Source organism: Ranitomeya imitator, chromosome 1 (assembly GCF_032444005.1).
Source record: "Ranitomeya imitator isolate aRanImi1 chromosome 1, aRanImi1.pri, whole genome shotgun sequence".
Taxonomy (NCBI): domain Eukaryota; kingdom Metazoa; phylum Chordata; class Amphibia; order Anura; family Dendrobatidae; genus Ranitomeya; species Ranitomeya imitator.
Window position 1 is genome coordinate 937,947,531 of NC_091282.1, and position 20,161 is coordinate 937,967,691.

At 41.4% G+C, this 20,161-nt stretch overlaps 1 protein-coding gene across 1 annotated transcript in view; it reads left to right on the forward strand.

Annotated features, from left to right (window-relative positions):
• The window catches only part of LOC138651262 (A.superbus venom factor 1-like), a 273,919-nt gene that overhangs the window by 116,993 nt on the left and 136,765 nt on the right, over window positions 1–20,161 (forward strand). Inside the window, exon 9 of the mRNA XM_069741368.1 lies at window positions 2,570–2,687. Coding sequence (XP_069597469.1) covers window positions 2,570–2,687 — 118 coding nt within the window. The remainder of the gene's footprint in view (window positions 1–2,569; window positions 2,688–20,161) is intronic.

Here is a 20,161-nt window from a genome sequence, read left to right on the forward strand (position 1 = left end):
CCACTATAGTATGTAGTAAAATGAATGGTGTAACTCAAATGTACAACTTGTCCAACAAGTACAAGCCTTCATAAGTCTATGTCGACACAAAAATATAAAAGTTATGGCTCTTGGAATAAGGGGAGGAAAAAACAAAAATGTAAATAGCGAGAATTGGCCGTGTTGGGAAGGAATTAACCTATGGATGATGGATTCCTCTGTATGCCTTTATGGATTATTTTTGCAAACATGATGAGTGGCTCATATTCATGAGTAATATGTGGATACTGGACCACAGTGTAATTATGCACACGATTGGTGTTGGTACCACTCATTTAATGACAGAAAAGCCCACAATGGTCACAGAAATAACTTAAATCTGACAAAAGTAATAATAAATAAAAAATCTATGAAAATGAACAAACGAAAGCCAGCCATTGCTTTACAACCATGCTTCACACAGAATGTAAAAAAAATAAAACTCATGAACTAGGCCTGGACAGAAATGATGGTACACCTGAAAATAATGTGACAAAAGGGACATGTTACATCAAGGTTTGTCCACTAATTAGCATCACAGGTGTCTACAATCTTGCAATCAGTGAGTGGGCCTGTATATAGGGCTACAGATACACACTGTGCTGTTTGGTGACATGGTGTGTATCACACACAACATGGACCAGAGGATGCGAAGGAAAGAGTTGTCTCAGGAGATTAGAAAGAAAATTATAGAGAAACATGTTAAAGGTAAAAGTTATAAGACTATCTCCATGCAGCTTGATGTTCCTGTGACTACAGTTGCACATATTATTCAGAAATTTAAGTTCCATGGGACTGTAGCCAACCTCCCTGGATGTGGCCGTAGGAGGAAAAATTATGACAAGTCAAAGCGACGGATAATACGAATGGTAACAAAAGAGCCCAGAAAAACTTCTAAGAGTAAAGGTGAACTTCAAGCTCAAGGAACATCAGTGTCAGATCGCACCATCCGTTGTTGTCTGAGCCAAAGTGGACTTCATGGGAGATGACGAAGGAGGACACATTGTTGAAAAAAAAAAATCATAAGAAAGCCAGACTGGAATTTACCAAACTACATGTTGACAAGCTACAAAGCTTCTGGGAGAATGTACTATGCACAGATGAGGCAAAAATAGAACTTTTTGGCAAGGCACGTCAGCTCTATGCTCACAGACAGAAAAATGAATCATATCAAGAAAAGAACACTGTCCCTATTGTGAAACATGGTGGAGGCTCTGTTATGTTCTGTGGCTGCTTTGCTGCATCTGGCACACGGTGTCTAGAATCTGTGGAGGGTACAATGAAATCTCAAGACTGTCAAAGTATTCTGAAGAGAAATGTGCTGCCCAGTTTCAGAAAGCTTGATCTCAGTCGCAGGTCATGGGTCTTGCAACAGGATAATGACCCAAAACACACAGCTAAAAACACCCAAGAGTGGCTAAGAGGAAAACATTGGACTATTCTGAAGTGGCCTTCTATGAGCCCTGACCTAAATCCTATTGAGCATCTTTGGAAAGAGCTGAAACATGCGGTCTGAAAAAGGCAACCTTCAAACATGAGACAACTCGAGCAGTTTGCTCTTGAGGAGTGGGCCAAAATACCTGTCGAGAGGTGCAGAAGTCTCATTGACAGTTACAGGAATCATTTAATTGCAGTGATTGCTTTAAAAGGTTGTGCAACAAAATATTAAGTTAAGGGTACCATCATTTCTGTCCAGGCCTATTTCATGAGTTTCATTTTTTTTTTTAAATTTTGTGGAAGCATGGTTGAAAAGCAATGTCTGTCTTTCATTTCCTCATTTTCATAGATTTTTTATTATTACTTTTGTCAGATTCAAGTTATTTCTGTGACCATTGTGGATTTTTCTGTCATTAAACGATGGGTACCAACAATTTTGACCCCATGTGTACCTATATGGTGTGTGTATATCTGTGTGTTTGTAGGATGTGAGGATAAGATTTTAAAGGGAACCTGTCACCCCCCCCCCCCAGGGCATTTATAAGTAAAAGAGCCACCTTCAGCAGCCCTAAGGCTGCATTCTGTGAGGGTATATGCACACGTCAGGATTTCTTGAAGGTGGCTCTTATTCTTAGTAACCCTATAAATGCTGAAATAATCATTTTTATAAATTGCTCGCCATACCTCTATTGTGTCCCGGAGGTAAGTCTTCTCCCCTGGGGTCAACCGCCTCCGAGACGTCAATCATCTCCGTCTTGCGTCTGTGCGCCGCCTCCTGTGTTTCTGTTACTTGCCCGGCGCCTGTGCTCTGCCAACATTTCTCGGGCATGCGCCGTGCGCGCTGCCCGTGAACTTACATCAGGTGAGAGATGTTGGCAGAGCGCAGGTGCCAACAGGGATACTAAGCATAAGAGCCACCTTCACAGAATGCAGCCTTAGTGCTGCTGAAGGTGACTCTTACTTAAAAACGCCCTGGGGGGGGGGGGGTGACCGTTTCCCTTTAAGGAAAGACCAAAAAAATAAAATCAAGGAAAACTAATGTTTTTTTTTTTTGTTTCAGTAAATCTACAAAAATATTTATTGCAATCAATATTATTCCTTATTCTATTTGCAGATACATAATGGAGAAGGTAGTGTAGAGCTTAAAAAGTCGCAACTCTTGGAAGCTGTCAGCAATGAAAATGAGCTACTTGGACATTACATTTATGCAAATGTAACAGTCTTTTCAACAGGTATATATTTTTGAACACTCATTTTGTGTTATTGTTAAAATATTTTGTTTATCATTTTAATTAATTGCAATTTTTATTAAAAAATAAGTCCCCTGACAACTGGAGAACCTCATGCATTACTTGAACAGCCCTTGATTTCAATGTGAATATATTATTTATTTTACCTGTGGTAGCGCTGTGTAAAAATTGAACACTTGCTGCCTAGTTCATCTGCAGGTCTGAACACAACATCCTCCGTTCATCTTATTATCAGGGGTCTTATGACTGAAAGGTTTGGTTCACAACAAATAAATCTCTTGATTAGAGGCATAGCTAGGGGTTATGTACAAGGGAGCCAAAACATCTGAGTTGGCCTCCAAACTGGTAACCATGTTTACAACTACCGGTGGTATGCCATAATTGTGGGTATAGGGAATTTCAATAGTTGACCATGCTGCTACTGAAAATAAATCACTAAATAAAGACCAACACCAATATTACCGTCATATGGTGACCATAGTGTAGCAGATACCAGTCCTGCAAAACATATGAGAGATTGCAATACTGTTATAGATAGCAACTTAAGGTGACGTTCTTTCTGATGGAGTCCTTCCTTTTTCCTATCTTTTCCATCTGGCCCAGACTGACATGACAACGTCTTCCAACCACAACTCATATGCAGAGTTTACAACAAAGACACATTTGACTTCTCACATTTCCAGCAGCGTCCCCAACCTCCACAAACTCCTCATCCTAGTGGCCTCAATGCTGAGTCTTCTGCTGCAGTATTTGTCCCTGTTACTGGACCTGCTGTGTGGCATGGAAACAATGCTCCTCACGGTGTCCCACCTAGTAATGCCCACCACTGTGCCCCTTAAAATGCCTCCTGTTTTGTGCCCTGGAAAACAGTGTCCACATTTTGATTCCTTGAAAATAATAATGAACCATAATATATATATATATATATATATATATATATATATATATATATACTAGCTGAAGAGCCCGGCGTTGCCTGGGCATAGTAAATATCTGTGGTTAGTTATAGCACCTCATGTCTCTTATTTTCCCCCTCACATCTCTCATTTTCTCCCTTACACCTCACATTTTCCCCCTCACTCCTTTTATTTTCCCCCTCACTCCTTTTATTTTCCCCCTCACTCCTCTCATTCCCCCCTAACACTTGTCATTTTGACCTCACATCTGTCATTTTCCGATCACTCCATTATTTTCCCTCACTCCTCTCATTTTGCACTCACACCTTTTCATTTTCACTTCACACCCCTCATTTTCACTTCACACCCCTCATTTTCACCTCACACCTCTCATTTTCCCCTCAGTATATACATGTATGTAATCTCCCTTATATATAGTATACACCTGTGTCATCTCCTGTATATATTATATACCTGTATGTCATCTCCCCTTTAAATAGTATATACCTGCAGTATGTCATCTCCTCCTGTATATTGTATATACCTATGTGTCAACTCCTCCTGTATATAGTATATACCTGAATGTCATCTCTTCTGTATATACTATATACCTGTATGTCATCTCCTCCTATATATAGTATATACCTGTATGTCATCTCCTGTATATAGTATATACCTGTATGTCATCTCCCCCTGTATATACTAGTATATACGTGTGTCATCTCCTCCTGTATATATTATATACCTGTAAGTCAACTCCTCCTGTATATAGTATATACCTGTGTGTCATCTGCTCCTGTATATAGTATATACGTGTGTCATCTGCTCCTGTACATAGTATATACGTGTCGTCTCCTCCTGTATATAGTATGTACCTGTATGTCATCTCCTCCTGTATATAGTATATACCTGTGTGTCATCTCCTCCTGTATATAGTATATACATGTGTCATCTGCTCCTGTGTATAGTATATATCTGTGTGTCATCTCCTCCTGTATATAGTATGTACCTGTATGTTATCTCCTCCTGTATATAGTATATACTTGTGTCTTCTCCCCTGTATATAGTATATACCTGTGTCATCTCCTCCTGTATATAGTAAATACCTGTGTCATCTCCTCCTGTATATAGTATGTACCTGTGTCATCTCCTCCTGTATATAGTATATACCTGTGTGTCATCTCCCCTGTATATAGTATATATGTGTGTCATCTCCTCCTGTATATAGTATATACCTGTATGTCATCTCCTCCTGTATATAGTATATACCTGTCATCTCCCCTGTATATAGTATATACGTGTGTGTCATCTCCCATGTATATAGTATATACGTGTGTGTCATCCCACCTGTATATAGTACATACCTGTGTCATCTCCCCTGTATGTACCTGTATGTCATCTTCCCTGTATATAGTATATATCAGTGTGTCATCTCCTCCTGTATATAGTATATACCTGTATGTCATCTCCCCTGTATATAGTATATACCTGTGTCATCTCCCCTGTATATAGTATATACCAGTGTGTCATCTCCCCTGTATGTAGTATGTACATGTATGTCATCTCCCCTGTATATAGTATATACCAGTGTGTCATCTCCTCCTGTATATAGTATATACCTGTGTGTCATCTCCTCCTGTATAGTATATACCTGTCATCTCCTCCTGTATATAGTATATATGTGTGTGTTATCTCCTCCTGTATATAGTATATACCTGTGTCATCTCCCCTGTATATAGTATATACCTGTGTGTCATCTCCCCTGTATATAGTATATACCTGTTTGTCATCTCCTCCTGTATATAGTATATACCTGTGTCATCTCCTCCTGTATATAGTATATATGTGTGTGTTATCTCCTCCTGTATATAGTATATACCTGTGTCATCTCCCCTGTATATAGTATATACCTGTGTGTCATCTCCCCTGTATGTAGTATGTACATGTATGTCATCTCCCCTGTATATAGTATATACCAGTGTGTCATCTCCTCCTGTATATAATATATACCTGTGTGTGATCTCCTTCTGTATATAGTATATACCTGTGTGTCATCTCTCCTGTATATAGTATATATCTGTGTGTCATCTCCCCTGTATATAGTGCATATCTGTATGTCATCTCCTCCTGTATTAGACCGCGTTCACACGCTATTTGGTCAGTATTTTTACCTCAGTATTTGTAAGCTAAATTGGCAGCCTGATAAATCCCCAGCCAACAGGAAGCCCTCCCCCTGGCAGTATATATTATCTCACACATACACATAATAGACAGGTCATGTGACTGACAGCTGCCGTATTTCCTATATGGTACATTTGTTGCTCTTGTAGTTTGTCTGGTTATTAATCAGATTTTTATTTTTGAAGGATAATACCAGACTTGTGCGTGTTTTAGGCTGAGTTTCATGTGTCAAGTTGTGTGTTGAGTTGCATGTGGCGACATGCATGTAGCGACTTTTTGTGTGTCGAGTTGCATGTGACAGGTTAGTGTAGCAATTTGTGTGCAGCAAGTTTTGTGCATGGCGAGTTTTGCGCGTGGCGAGTTTTATGTGTGGTGCGTTTTGAGTACGTGCAGGTTTTGTGTGAGGCAACTTTTGTGCATGCGGCAATTTTTCGCATGTGCAAGTTTTGCGTGTGACGAGTTTTCCATGAGGTGAGTTTTGCAAGTGTGGCAAGTTTTGCGTGAGCCTAGTTTTGCATTTGGCGAGTTTTGCGCGTGGTGAGTTTTGAGCGGCGACTTTTGTGTTTTGACTTTTATGTGGCGAGGTTGGTGTATGTGTGGTGAAATGTGTGCTGAGGGTGATATGTGTTCAAGCACGTGGTAGTGTGTGGCGCATTTTGTGTGTATCTTCATATCCCCGTGTGTGGTGAATATCCCATGTCGGGGCCCCACCTTAGCAGCTGTATGGTATATACTCTTTGGCGCCATCGCTCTCACTCTTTAAGTCCCCCTTGTTCACATCTGGCAGCTGTCAATTTGCCTCCAACACTTTTCCTTTCACTTTTTCCCCATTATGTAGATAGGGGCAAAATTGTTTGGTGAATTGGAACGCGCGGGGTTAAAATTTCTCCTCACAGCATAGCCTATGACGCTCTCGGGGTGCAGACGTGTGACTGTGCAAAATTTTGTGGCTGTAGCTGCGACTGTGCAGATGCCAATCCCGGACATACACACATACACACATACACACACACACACATTCAGCTTTATATATTAGATAGATATATATAGATATATAGATATCTATATATATAAGAGGCATCGTGATTACTCGCTAATCCTGCCCCCTGCACAGTAGCTCCGCCTTCCACCACATCACCACACACAATCCCGCCCCCACCTCATCACCACAGACAATCCAGTCCCCCAACCCATCACCACACACAATCCCGCCCCCCCACCACATCACCACACACAATCTCACCCCCCAACCCATCACCACACACAATCCCGCCCCCCATCTCATTACCACACACAATCCCGCCCCCCAACCCATCACCACACACAATCCCACCCCCAACACATCACCACACACAATCTCGCCCCCCAACCCATCACCACACACAATCTTGCCCCCCAACCCATCACCACACACAATCACGCCCCCCACCCCATCACCACACACAATCCCGCCCCCAACCTATCACCACACACAATCTCGCCCCACAACCCATCACCACACACAATCTTGCCCCCAACCCATCACCACACACAATCCTGCCCCAACCCATCACCACACATAATCCTCCCCCCAACCCATCACCACACACAATCCCGCCCCCCAACACATCACCACACACAATCCCCCCACCCCATCACCACCCATAATCCTGCCCCCCCACCCCATCACCACTGTTGTGAATTCTGTGGTCAAGCTCCCTCCTGTGGTCATGAGTGGTACTTCGGCTGGTTCTGTCTATGAGCTTCCTCTGGTGGATGTGAGTGGGGCTGCGGCTTCTGAGTTTACTTCCTCAGGTGACGAGGTTAAGTCGTTAGGTGCTGCTCTATTTAACTCCACCTAGTTCTTTGTTCCTTGCCTCCAGTCAATGTTCCAGTATTGGTCTTGCTCTCTCCTGGATCGTTCTTGTGGCCTGTCTGCCCTGCATAAGCTAAGTTTTGCTTGTGTTACTTTTGTTTGCTATATTTTCTGTCCAGCTTGCTATATTGGTTTTTCTTGCTTGCTGGAAGCTCTGAGACGCAGAGGGAGCACCTCCGTACCGTTAGTCGGTGCGGAGGGTCTTTTTGCGCCCTCTGCGTGGTTGTTTGTAGGTTTTTGTGCTGACCGCAAACCTATCTTTCCTATCCTCGGTCTATTCAGTAAGTCGGGCCTCACTTTGCTAAAATCTATTTCATCTCTGTGTTTGTATTTTCATCTTTACTCACAGTCATTATATGTGGGGGGCTGCCTTTTCCTTTGGGGAATTTCTCTGAGGCAAGGTAGGCTTATTTTTTTATCTTCAGGGCTAGCTAGTTTCTCAGGCTGTGCCCGAGGCGCCTAGGTCTGGTCAGGAGCGCTCCACGGCTACCTCTAGTGTGGTATGATAGGATTAGGGATTGCGGTCAGCAGAGTTCCCACGTCTCAGAGCTCGTCCTATGTTATTAGTAACTATCAGGTCACTTTGTGTGCTCTTAACCACTAGGTCCATTGTGGTTCTGAATCACCAGTTCATAACACACCACCCATAATCCCGCCCCCCCACCCCATCACCACCCATAATAATGCCCCCCCACCCCATCACCACCCATAATCCCGCCCCCCCACCACACATAATCCCGACCACATACAATCCCGCCCCCCACCTCATCACCACCCATAATCCGGACAACGATGCAGTAGCTGATTAACAACAACAATATCGACAAAATCATAGGATTGGTTATCAACAACGAACACCTGAGCAGATTGATAAGGACAGAGAGATGTCACAAGGTTTATATTAGATAGCAATGAGCATGCCGAGCGTTAGCTGGCTGGAAACAGCTAGTAGATATATATAGAGAGAAAAAAGAGAAATATATATATATATATATATATATATAGATAGTTATACATATATATATATATATATATATATATATACACATATAGATAGATATATAAACCTGTTCTGCTTGTGAAATCATGCTGTTTTTATTGGACCGACATGAAGAAATAGTTACATGTCCATGTAATAAATCAGGCGTACAGGAGGGTGCGGAGAGAGATTTTATTTTATTTTTTTCTCAAAAATCTAATATATAAAGCTGAATGTGTGTGTGTATGTGTGTGTGTGTATGTATGTCCAGGATTGGCATCTGCACCGTCGCAGCTACAGCCACAAAATTTTGCACAGTCACACGTCTGGACCCCGAGAGCGTCATAGGCTATATTGTGAGGCGAAATTTTAATCCCGCGCGTTCCAATTCACCAAACAATTTTGCCCCTATCTACATAATGGGGAAAAAAGTGAAAGGAAAAGTGTTGGAGGTGTCGCAGCTACAGCCACAAAATTTTGCACAGTCACACGTCTGGACCCCGAGAGCGTCATAGGCTATGTTGTGAGGTGAAATTTTAACCCCGCGCTTTCCAATTCACCAAACAATTTTGCCCCTATCTACATAATGGGAAAAAAAGAAAGGAAAAGTGTTGGAGGCAAATTGACAGCTGCCAGATGTGAACAAGGGGGACTTAAAGAATGAGAGCGATGGCGCCAAAGAGTATATACCGTACAGTTGCTAAGGTGGGGCCCCGACATGGGATACTCACCACACACGGGGATATGAACACACACACAAAATGCGCCACACACTACCACATGCTTGAACACATATTACCCTCAGCACACATTTCACCACACATACACCAACCTCGCCACATAAAAGTCGAAACACAAAAGTCGCCGCTCAAAACTCGCCACGTGCAAAACTCGCCACATGCAAAAACTAGGCTCACGCAAAACTCGCACAAGTGCAAAACTCACCTCATGGAAAACTCGCCACATGCAAAAATTGCACACGTGCAAAAATTGCCACATGCACAAAAGTTGCCTCACACAAAACTTGCACATACTCAAAAGGCACCACACATAAAACTCGCCACGCGCAAAACTCGTCATGCGCAAAACTTGCTGCACACCACTTGCTACACTAACCTGTCACATGCAACTCAACACACAAAGTTGCTACACGCATGTTGCCACACAAAACTCATCTCACAACAGTCGCTACATGCATGTCGCCACACGCAACTCAACACACACAACTTGACAAACGAAACTCGCCCTAAAACACACACAAGTCTGGTATTATCCTTCAAAAATAAAAATCTGATTAATAAGCAAACTACAAGAGCAACAAATGTACCATATAGGAAATACGGCAGCTGTCAGTCACATGACCTGTCTATTATGTATATGTGTGAGCTAATATATACTGCCAGGGGGAGGGCTTCCTGTTGGCTGGGGATTTATCAGGCTGCCAATTTAGCTTACAAATACTGAGGTAAAAATACTGAGCAAATAACGTGTGAACGAGGTCTAATACAGGAGGGGATGACACACAGGTATATACTATATACAGGGGAGATGACACACAGGTACATTCGATATACAGGAGGAGATGACATACAGGTATATACTATATACAGGAGGAGATGACACACAGGTATATACTATAAACAGGAGCAGATGACCTACAGGTATATACTATATACAGGAGGAGATGACATACAGGTATTTGCTATATATAGAAGATGACATACAGGTATATACTATATACAGGAGGAGATTACACACATATATATACTATATACAGGGGAGATGACACACAGGTAAATACTATATACAGGAGGAGATGACATACAGGTATATACTATATATAGAAGGAGATGACATACAGGTATATACTATATACAGGAGGAGATGACATACAGGTATATTCTATATACAGGGGAGATGACACACAGCAGTAATATACTATTTACAAGGGAGATGACATACAGGTATATACTATATACAGGAGATGACATACAGGTGTATACTATATATAAGGGAGATGACAAACATGTATATACTGAGGTGAAAATGAGAGGTGTGAGGTGAAAATGAAAAGGTGTGAGTGCAAAATGAGAGGAGTGAGGGAAAATAGTGGAGTGATCGGAAAATGACAGATGTGAGGTCGAAATGACAAGTGTTAGGGGGGAATGAGAGAAGTGAGGGAGAAAATGAGAGGTGTGAGGGAGAAAATGAGAGATGTGAGGGGGAAAATTAAAGATGTGATTGGGAAAATGAGAGGCGTGATGGGAAAATAAGAGAAGTGAGGTGCTATAACTAACCACAGATATTTACTATGCCCAGGCAACGCCGGGCTCTTCAGCTAGTATATCTATAAAGAGAAAAATCAGACAAACTGAATATTTTGCAGTGGTCTTATTTTTTGCCGGAGCTGTGTGTATATATATATATATATATATATATATATATATATATATATATTTGTATTTATACAGTATACACGTGATGGATACCGCCGTAATTTTATCATCCTGTAGAAAAAAGTTAGATTGTCAATTATGCTAAACAGTAAAACCCATTAAAAAAAAAAAAGTAATATACAGCTCTGGCAAAAATTAAGAGACCACTGAAACATTTTCATTTCGTCTGATTTTTATCTTTATAGGTATATTTTTGAGTAAAATGTAAATTGTTCTTTTATTCTATAAACTACTGACAACATGTCTCCGATGTTCCAAGCAATACATTTTGTATTTATTTTCTGAAAATGAGAAATGGTCAAAATAACAAAACCGTGCATTGCTTGCAAACCTCAAATAATGCACAAAAAAAGTTCATAATCATTTAGAAACAACAATACTAATGTTTTAACTCAGGAAGAGTTGGGAAATCAATATTTTGTGGAATAACCATGATTTTTAATCACAGCTTTCATTCATCTTGGCATGTTTCTACCAGTCTTTCACACTGCTTTTGGGTGACCTTATGCCACTCCTGGTACAAAAATATCAGCAGTTCTTCTTTGTTTGATGGTTTGTGACTATCCATCTTCTCCTTGATTACATTCCAGAGGTTTTCAATGTTCAATGTGGTTCCGGTCTGGAGATTGGGCAGGCCATGTGTCATGCTGCTGCAGTGCAGTGTAACTCAACCCCCACCAGAGGGAGCTTGAGAGGGAAGTGAGACTGCGTACACAGAGTAGCTCCACAGAGCAGCAGTACAGGCTCCACCAAGTGGTGAGAGAGTGGTCAGACAAGCAGAATCAATAAACATTCAGATGCAAAGTACAAAAAGGAGTAAGCAATATATGTGGCCAGGAGCAAGCCAGGTGGGTCAGCAATGGTCAGACGCGGATAAGACAAAGACAGAAAGCAGAAGCGAGTCCGAATACAGGACGAGTCAGAAACCAGATAATCAAACCAAGAAACAGAGAAAACGCTGGGAAAAGGGCAGACAGAGGAAGACAACAGACATGGGGAAAATCAGGGATCACAGCAGGACAAATCAAGGGTTACCAGAGTCCGGATCACACGCCGAAGGCAGAACTATAGCTGACACCACAGCAGGATGCCTGGAAGCTAAATAGCAAACCTGAACCCAGAGTGAGGCAGAGCAAAGTTAACCCTTGACATGATCTGCCTGGAAAAAGAGCAGACAGGACTAAACCCTGGAACGGATCATGAGAACACGACAGGAAATTGATATGGTGGTCCTTCATCCAAAGATTAACCTGCCCAATTCCAGCCTTGCTGAAGCATCCCCAGATCAACATCTGGTCGTCTAATGGTTAGATGGAGATCTGGAGAGGCATATAAGCCACAGTGTCTTGCACCCACTGTGAAATTTGGTGGAGGATCGGTGATGATCTGGGGATGCTTCAGCAAGGCTGGAATTGAGCAGGTTGTTCTTTGCGAAGGACGTATAAATCAAGCCGCATACAAGGTTATCCTGGAAAAACAGTTGATTCCTTCTTCTCAGGCAATGTTCCCCAACTCTAAGGACTGCTTTTTCCAGCGGGACAATGCAACATGCCACACAGCTAGGTCAATCAAGGTGTGGATGAAGGACCACCACATCAATTTCCTATCATGGCATGCCCAATCTCCAGACCTGAACCCCATTGAAAACCTCTGGGATGTAATCAAGAGGAAGATGGATAGTCACAAGCCATCAAACAAAGAAGAACTGCTTAAACTTTTGTACCAGGAGTGGCATAAGGTCACCCAAAAGCAATGTGAAAGACTTGTGGAAAGCATGCCAAGACACATGAAAGCTGTGATTAAAAATCATGGTTATTCCACAAAATATTGATTTCTGAACTCTTTGTGAGTTACATAGTTACATAGTTATTAAGGTTGAAGGAAGACTTTAAGTCCATCTAGTTCAACCCATAGCCTAACCTAACATGCCCTAACATGTTGATCCAGAGGAAGGCAAAAAAAAAAACCATGTGGCAAAGAGTAAGCTCCACACTGGGGAAACAAATTCCTTCCCAACTCCACATACGGCAATCAGACTAATTCTCTGGATCAACGCCCTATCAAGGAATCTAGTGTATATATCCTGTAACATTATACTTTTCCAGAAAGGTATCCAGTCCCCTCTTAAATTTAAGTAACGAATCACTCATTACAACATCATACGGCAGAGAGTTCCATAGTCTCACTGCTCTTACAGTAAAGAATCCGCATCTGTTATTATGCTTAAACCTTCTTTCCTCCAGATGTAGAGGATGCCCCCTTGTCCCTGTCTCAGGTCTATGATTAAAAAGATCATCAGAAAGGTCTTTGTACTGTCCCCTCATATATTTATACATTAAAATAAGATCACCCCTTAGTCTTCGTTTTTCCAAACTAAATAGCCCCAAGTGTAATAACCTATCTTGGTATTGCAGACCCCCTAGTCTTCTAATAACCCTGGTCGCTCTTCTCTGCACCCGCTCCAGTTCAGCTATGTCATTCTTATACACCGGAGACCAGAACTGTGCACAGTATTCTAAGTGTGGTCGAACAAGTGACTTGTATAGAGGTAAAATTATGTTCTCCTCATGAGCATCTATGCCTCTTTTAATGCATCCCATTATTTTATTTGCCTTAGTAGCAGCTGCCTGACACTGGCCACTGAATATGAGTTTGTCATCCACCCATACACCCAGGTCTTTTTCATTGACGGTTTTGCCCAGAGTTTTAGAATTAAGCACATAGTTATATATCTTATTACTTCTACCAAAGTGCATGACCTCACATTAAAGCTCATTTGCCATTTATCAGCCCAAGCTTCTAGTTTACATAAATCATCTTGTAATATAAACTTGTCCTCCCCTGTATTGATTACCCTGCAGAGTTTAGTGTAATCTGCAAATATTGAAATTCTACTCTGAATGCCCCCTACAACGTCATTAATAAATATGTTAAAAAGAAGAGGGCCCAATACTGACCCCTGTGGTACCCCACTGCTAACCGCGACCCAGTCCGAGTGTGCTCCATTAATAATCACCCTTTGTTTCCTATCCCTGAGCCAGCTCTCAACCCACTTACACAGATTTTCCCCTATCCCCATTATTCTCATTTTATGTATCAACCTTTTGTGTGGCACCGTATCAAAAGCTTTTGAAAAGTCCATATACACTACATCTACTGGGTTCCCTTGGTCCAGTCCGGAACTTACCTCTTCATAGAAGCTAATCAAATTAGTCTGACATGAACGGTCCCTAGTAAACCCGTGCTGATACTGGGTCATGAGGTTATTCCTCTCTAGATACTCCAGCATAGCATCCCTTAGAATGCCCTCCAGGATTTTACCCACAGTAGAGGTTAAGCTTACTGGCCTATAATTACCGAGTTCAGTTTTTGTTCCCTTTTTGAATATTGGCACCACATTTGCTATACGCCAGTCCTGTGGCACAGACCCTGTTATTATGGACTCTTTAAAGATTAAAAATAATGGTCTATCAATGACTGTACTTAATTCCTGCAGTACTCGGGGGTGTATCCGATCCGGGCCCGGAGATTTGTCAATTTTAGTGATTTTTTACGCGAAACTACAGGATCGAGGGCACCATCAATAATTATCCATATGCTCAACCCGCAGCATGTCAAATATAAGCCATACCAAACAAAGAAAGAAAGAGAAACATGCACGAACGCGGGGATCAACAAATATATAACAAATTTTATTAATTACAAGTCCTTAGACCACACACTTTAAATTTAAAAATATTTAAAACCAGAATCAGGGAAGTTTACCCGAGAAGACAAGTAACACACATGGGAAAATGGTCCCTTACAAAACGTCCTCCAAATAACATACTAAATAAATTTCCCCTCCTGAAGTTTAGTGTCCGTGTAACCCCTCTACTACACATCTTATTAAAGGATACATGAAAACTTATTATTTTGTGATCACTATTCCCCAAGTGACCCCCAACCCTTATATTTGATATGCGGTCTGGCCTGTTGGTTAATATTAGGTCTAGCAGTGCCCCCTTCTTGTTGGGTCCTGAACCAGTTGTAAAAGGTAATTGTCTCTCATAGTTGTCAAAAACCGATTACCTTTCCTGGAACTGCAGATTTCTGTTCCCCAATCTATTTCAGGGTAGTTGAAGTCCCCCATAATAATTACTTCTCCTTGAGTCGCAGCTTCATCTATTTGCTTTACGAGGATATTCTCCATTGCTTCTATTATTTTTAGAGATTTATAATAAACCCCTATCAGTAATTTATTATTTTTTCCCCCTCCCCTTATCTCCACCCACAGGGACTCTACATTTTCATTAAATTCACCTATATTATCACGCCGGATGGGTTTTAAGGACGATTTTACATATAGACACACCCCTCCCCCTCGCCTATCTATTCGGTCATTTCTGAACAGACTATAACCCTGCAAGTTAACAGCCCAGTCATGGCTCTCATCCAGCCACGTTTCAGATATATTTCCACCATGTCATAATTATGCTCCAACAACATTAATTCTAATTCGTCCATTTTGTTGGCGAGGCTTCTAGCATTAGTATACATGCACTTGATGTTCCTCTCTGTACCTCTATTCTTTCTTAAATTATTAACTGTTCTAACCCCACCCCCCATTCCACCGCCACCCCCATCTTCCTTATTTGTGCCCAGGTCTCTATCTGCACTATCTTCCCATCCTATAAAATGAATACCCTCCCCCCCAATTCCTAGTTTAAACACTCCTCCAACCTTCTAGCCATTTTCTCCCCCAGCACAGCTGCACCCTCCCCATTGAGGTGCAGCCCGTCCCTAGCGTAGAGCCTGTAGTCAACTGAGAAGTCGGCCCAGTTCTGAAGGAACCCAAACCCCTCCTTCCTATACCAATTCTTTAGCCACTTATTAACCTCCCTAATCTCCCGTTGCCTCTCTGGCGTGGTACAGGCAGTATTTCGGAAAATACCACGTTGGAGGTCCTTGCTTTCAGTTTGCAGCCTAATTCCCTGAAATCATCTTTAGGACCTTCCACCTACCTCTAACTTTGTCATTTGTGCCAATGTGCACCATGACCGCTGGGTCCTCACCAGCCCCTCCCAGTAATCTGTCCACCCAATCAGCGATCGGACTCGAGCGCCAGGTAGGCAGCACACCGGTCGACGATCCCTGTCTTTGTGACACATTGCCCTATCTGTTCCCCTAATAATTGAGTCGCCCACTACCAGCACCTGTCTGGCCTGCCCTGCTCTCCTATTTCCCTCCTTACTGGAGCAGTCACTCCTCCGGCTTTCAGAGGTCATGGCTGGCTGCAGCAGTGCTACCCCTGTACTGGCATCCCCCTCATCTGCCAACTTAGCAAACTTATTGGGGTGTTCCAGATCAGGACTAGCCTCCCTGGCACTCTTCCCTCTACCCCGCTTCCTAACTGTCACCCAGCTTGCTACTTCACTGTCCTGCGGCTCCCTCCTACCATCCCCCCCTCATCTATCCCATTGAGTGTCTGCTCAGTGAGCAGAAGACTCCTCTCCATATTGTCTATGGATCTCAGTGTTGCCAGCTGCACATTTAGATCCAGAAAGAAGTTAAAACATTAGTATTGTTGTTTCTAAATGATTATGAACTTTTTTTGTGCATTATTTGAGGTCTGCAAGCAATGCATTTTTTGTTATTTTGACCATTTCTCATTTTCAGAAAATAAATACAAAATTTATTTGCTTGGAACTTCAGAGACGTGTTGTCAGTAGTTGATAGAATAAAAGAACAATTTACATTTTACTCAAAAATATATCTGTAAAGAGAAAAATCAGACAAACTGAACATTTTGCAGTGGTCTCTTAATTTTTGCCGGAGTTGTATAACATTTTTTTAATTTATAGCTTTGTTAATGCCTCCGCCCAAATAAAATAATTAAAATATGATCAAAAATTAATATTTAAGAAAATAGGTGACAATTAAAAACTACAGCTTCTCCAGCAAAGAAACAAACCCACACAGAACTTTATCTGCAGAAAAATAAAAAAGTTATTGGTACTAGAGCATGGTGACCTGAAGAATAAGATCATTTTTAACTAATCTTTTACAGAGAAAGAGCAATATTTAAATAAATCTATTCATGTGAATGGTGTTTAAGAAAAATGAATAAAGCAAATTTATAATTTATGTTTTTTATTTATTTTTCCTCCCAGAGAGTGTAATAATAATTAATCATAAAGTTGTCTGTACCACTAACTGGTACCAATGAAAACTACAATTTGTCATGCAAAAAATATACCATTTACAGCTCCAATGAAAAATTATAAACATTAGGGCAAAAACTATAGATTTTTTCTCTGTGTATTTAGTGTATTTATTGCATAGAATAATAATACGTAAATATACCTACATAACTTTGGTATCCCTATAGTCATCCTGACCTACAGAATAAAGTTAAGACTTTGTTTTTGCAGCATGGTGAATAGTGTAAAATTGAAAACGTAAAAAAATGTGTGGCAGAATTGCTGTTTTGTTTATATTCCTCCCAACAAAGAGTTAATAAAAGTTTGTTATTAAGTTACATGTACACCTAAATGATTCCACTGAAAAATAAAACTCATCTCCTCCCAACCTCCCCCCCCAAACATTGTATTGTAGAGGCCAAAAATTGGCTGTGACGCAGGAGGTTAAAAAAAAAAAAAATAATAATTTTCACACTAGCCACCAGGGCTATTCTAGACTCATACTCGTTCTTTCCAGAAATCCGCATGTTTATTACCAGCAATAGTCTAACTCAGGCCTTTTTCTATCAATCATTTATAGAGTGAATGGAAAGGTCATTGTGAAGGGAGAGAAGCTGTAATATCACCTATGATGAATGATGGATCCTGTATTATCAGCTCTGTAGAGAGGTGATTCCAGCCTTATTATACAATCCTGTTATAATAATGAGACTGCTGAAAAGTTTTCTGTAATGAACATGCAGCCTCGAATTTCCTCAGCAGTGTAAAAATTGCAAAAAAACATATTTAAAGATGTGGTCCAAAGGCAAAGCAATTTTCATTCTAAATACCTATAGAGTCCGCATGTTTACTTAGTTGTTTTGGAACTGTCCATGTTTTAGGCATGTACCAAAGCACAGACTAGGGCACCATCAGAACAGAGGTCAAACATAGTCCAGAGTATCTCTGCCACCCTCATTATAGTGAAAGGATCTGTCGGGGGTCCTGTCTAAATTCCATTTTCCACATATTTATAAGGAACACCGACATAAGTGCTTTGCGTAGATGACTGGATAGACGATGCACCTAGTCTTAACCCCTTCCTGACATAGGATGTATTAGTACGACAGAGGATATAAAAGAGTTTACACACTCGTGTTAAAATGCCAGGTTTTTGTCATGTAAAAAATAATACCAAGAAGAATCATTTCAGAATTTCTTCCACCTTTAATGTCATCCATAATCTATACCAGTGTTCCCCAACTTCAGTCCTCAAGAGCCACCAACAGATCAATGTTTTCGTGATTTCTTTATGTGAGGCACAGCATTTTATCTTAACTAATCAGACTTCTATTTTCAGCAAGCCAGGAAGAATAGACTGTTATATACTGTATATATGTTGACTTTTGAATGTATGTGTTTCTTTCTGGTTGGTCAAGAAAATAGACTTTTTCTTGTATAAACCTGCAATATTGACTTGTAAATTGACAATTTGTTGTAACATATTGTGCTTTCATCCTGGATGACCAGTGATAAAGGGACATTGAACAATGGTGTTTGCCGACATGTTGATTGCACATTGTCCAGGCTAGGCAGTTTGTTAACTTGAAAAACAGAGGAGGAAAAACTATGCAAATAGATTAAATAACTAAACAATGCAAGTTTATCTTGTAACCAATCTTCCTCTTGACATCTGGATACTGGTTTGAAGGACAACAGTATGAACTATAAAAAAGGGGGATATATACCTCCATATTGAGAGACAGACACAGATTGAGCCAAGACATCCAACCATTCAAAACATACAGAGATTTTCTACAAGACAGCAGCTGAGACATCATGGCTCCTTCACGAATGACACAGATTTGTCATTTTACAGGATGCCAGCTTAGGGGACCACGGCCCCGGCTCGAGGAATGCAAATCTGACCATCGTTAATCCATGGAAACATTTGGAGAATGCCAGGATTGGAACCCACCGGTCTCCTAGCTCTATGGAGATGTTCGCAGAAGCCAGGTTGTGACCATTCGGTACCTGAATGAACTGCCATCTTCCTAAGCTTGTCATTAGGTTCTTATTGTACGTGCAACTGGTGGGGTAGTCGGCCCTGGAAGATGAAGCCAGGTTGTGACCCTCTAGTTAACTGGCCTTGTACCTGAATAGATTGTCATCTTCTTCCTAAGCTTGTCATTACCTACTCTCTGTGTGTGCCACAGGTGGGGTAGTTGGCCCTAGAAGCTCTGAAGTCACATCTGCTCTTATCCTAGCTAGTCAGCGGAAGGGGGAGACTCTCCAATGTGCACCATCTTCGGTATTTTGATGGGACTGTTCTATGTGTTATCTGCCTGTTTTGTGGTTCAATAAAGTGTTGCCACACTGTTTTACCCTCACCCTGTGTTTGAGTAGCGTTATGCGATCCCTGATCCATGCAGTTTTGGATAGCGGACTGGGGTGCCCGCAGACCCTCCGTGTTTCCACACCTTAGTATTGCCCAGGTGATAATTTCATCACCTGGGCAACACTAAGGAAATCCTGAAAACAAGATCTGTTGGTGGCTCTTGATGACTGAAGTTGGGGAATACTGTTGAGCTAACGCACTTGGATAACTTCTTATCTGAGAATTCTCAGGTGTTAAATGAGTATCTTGGGTGTGCTCATATTTTATGTTCAAGGCCCTGCGTCTGTATAATTTGTGGTTGTTAGACAGCCTGAACATATGTGGGAATTTACTAACAAACTGGCAATCACTGCATGTTTGAGGCTGTCTAACAGCAGCAAATCATGCAGCCGCAGGGCCTCGAACGCAATATAAGAGCACGCCCAAGATACTCGGATAGCACCCGAGCTTGCTTGGATAAGACGTTATCAGAGCACATTCACTCATCACTATTGGGAAACACTGATTTGTACAAATCCATCCAGAATCAA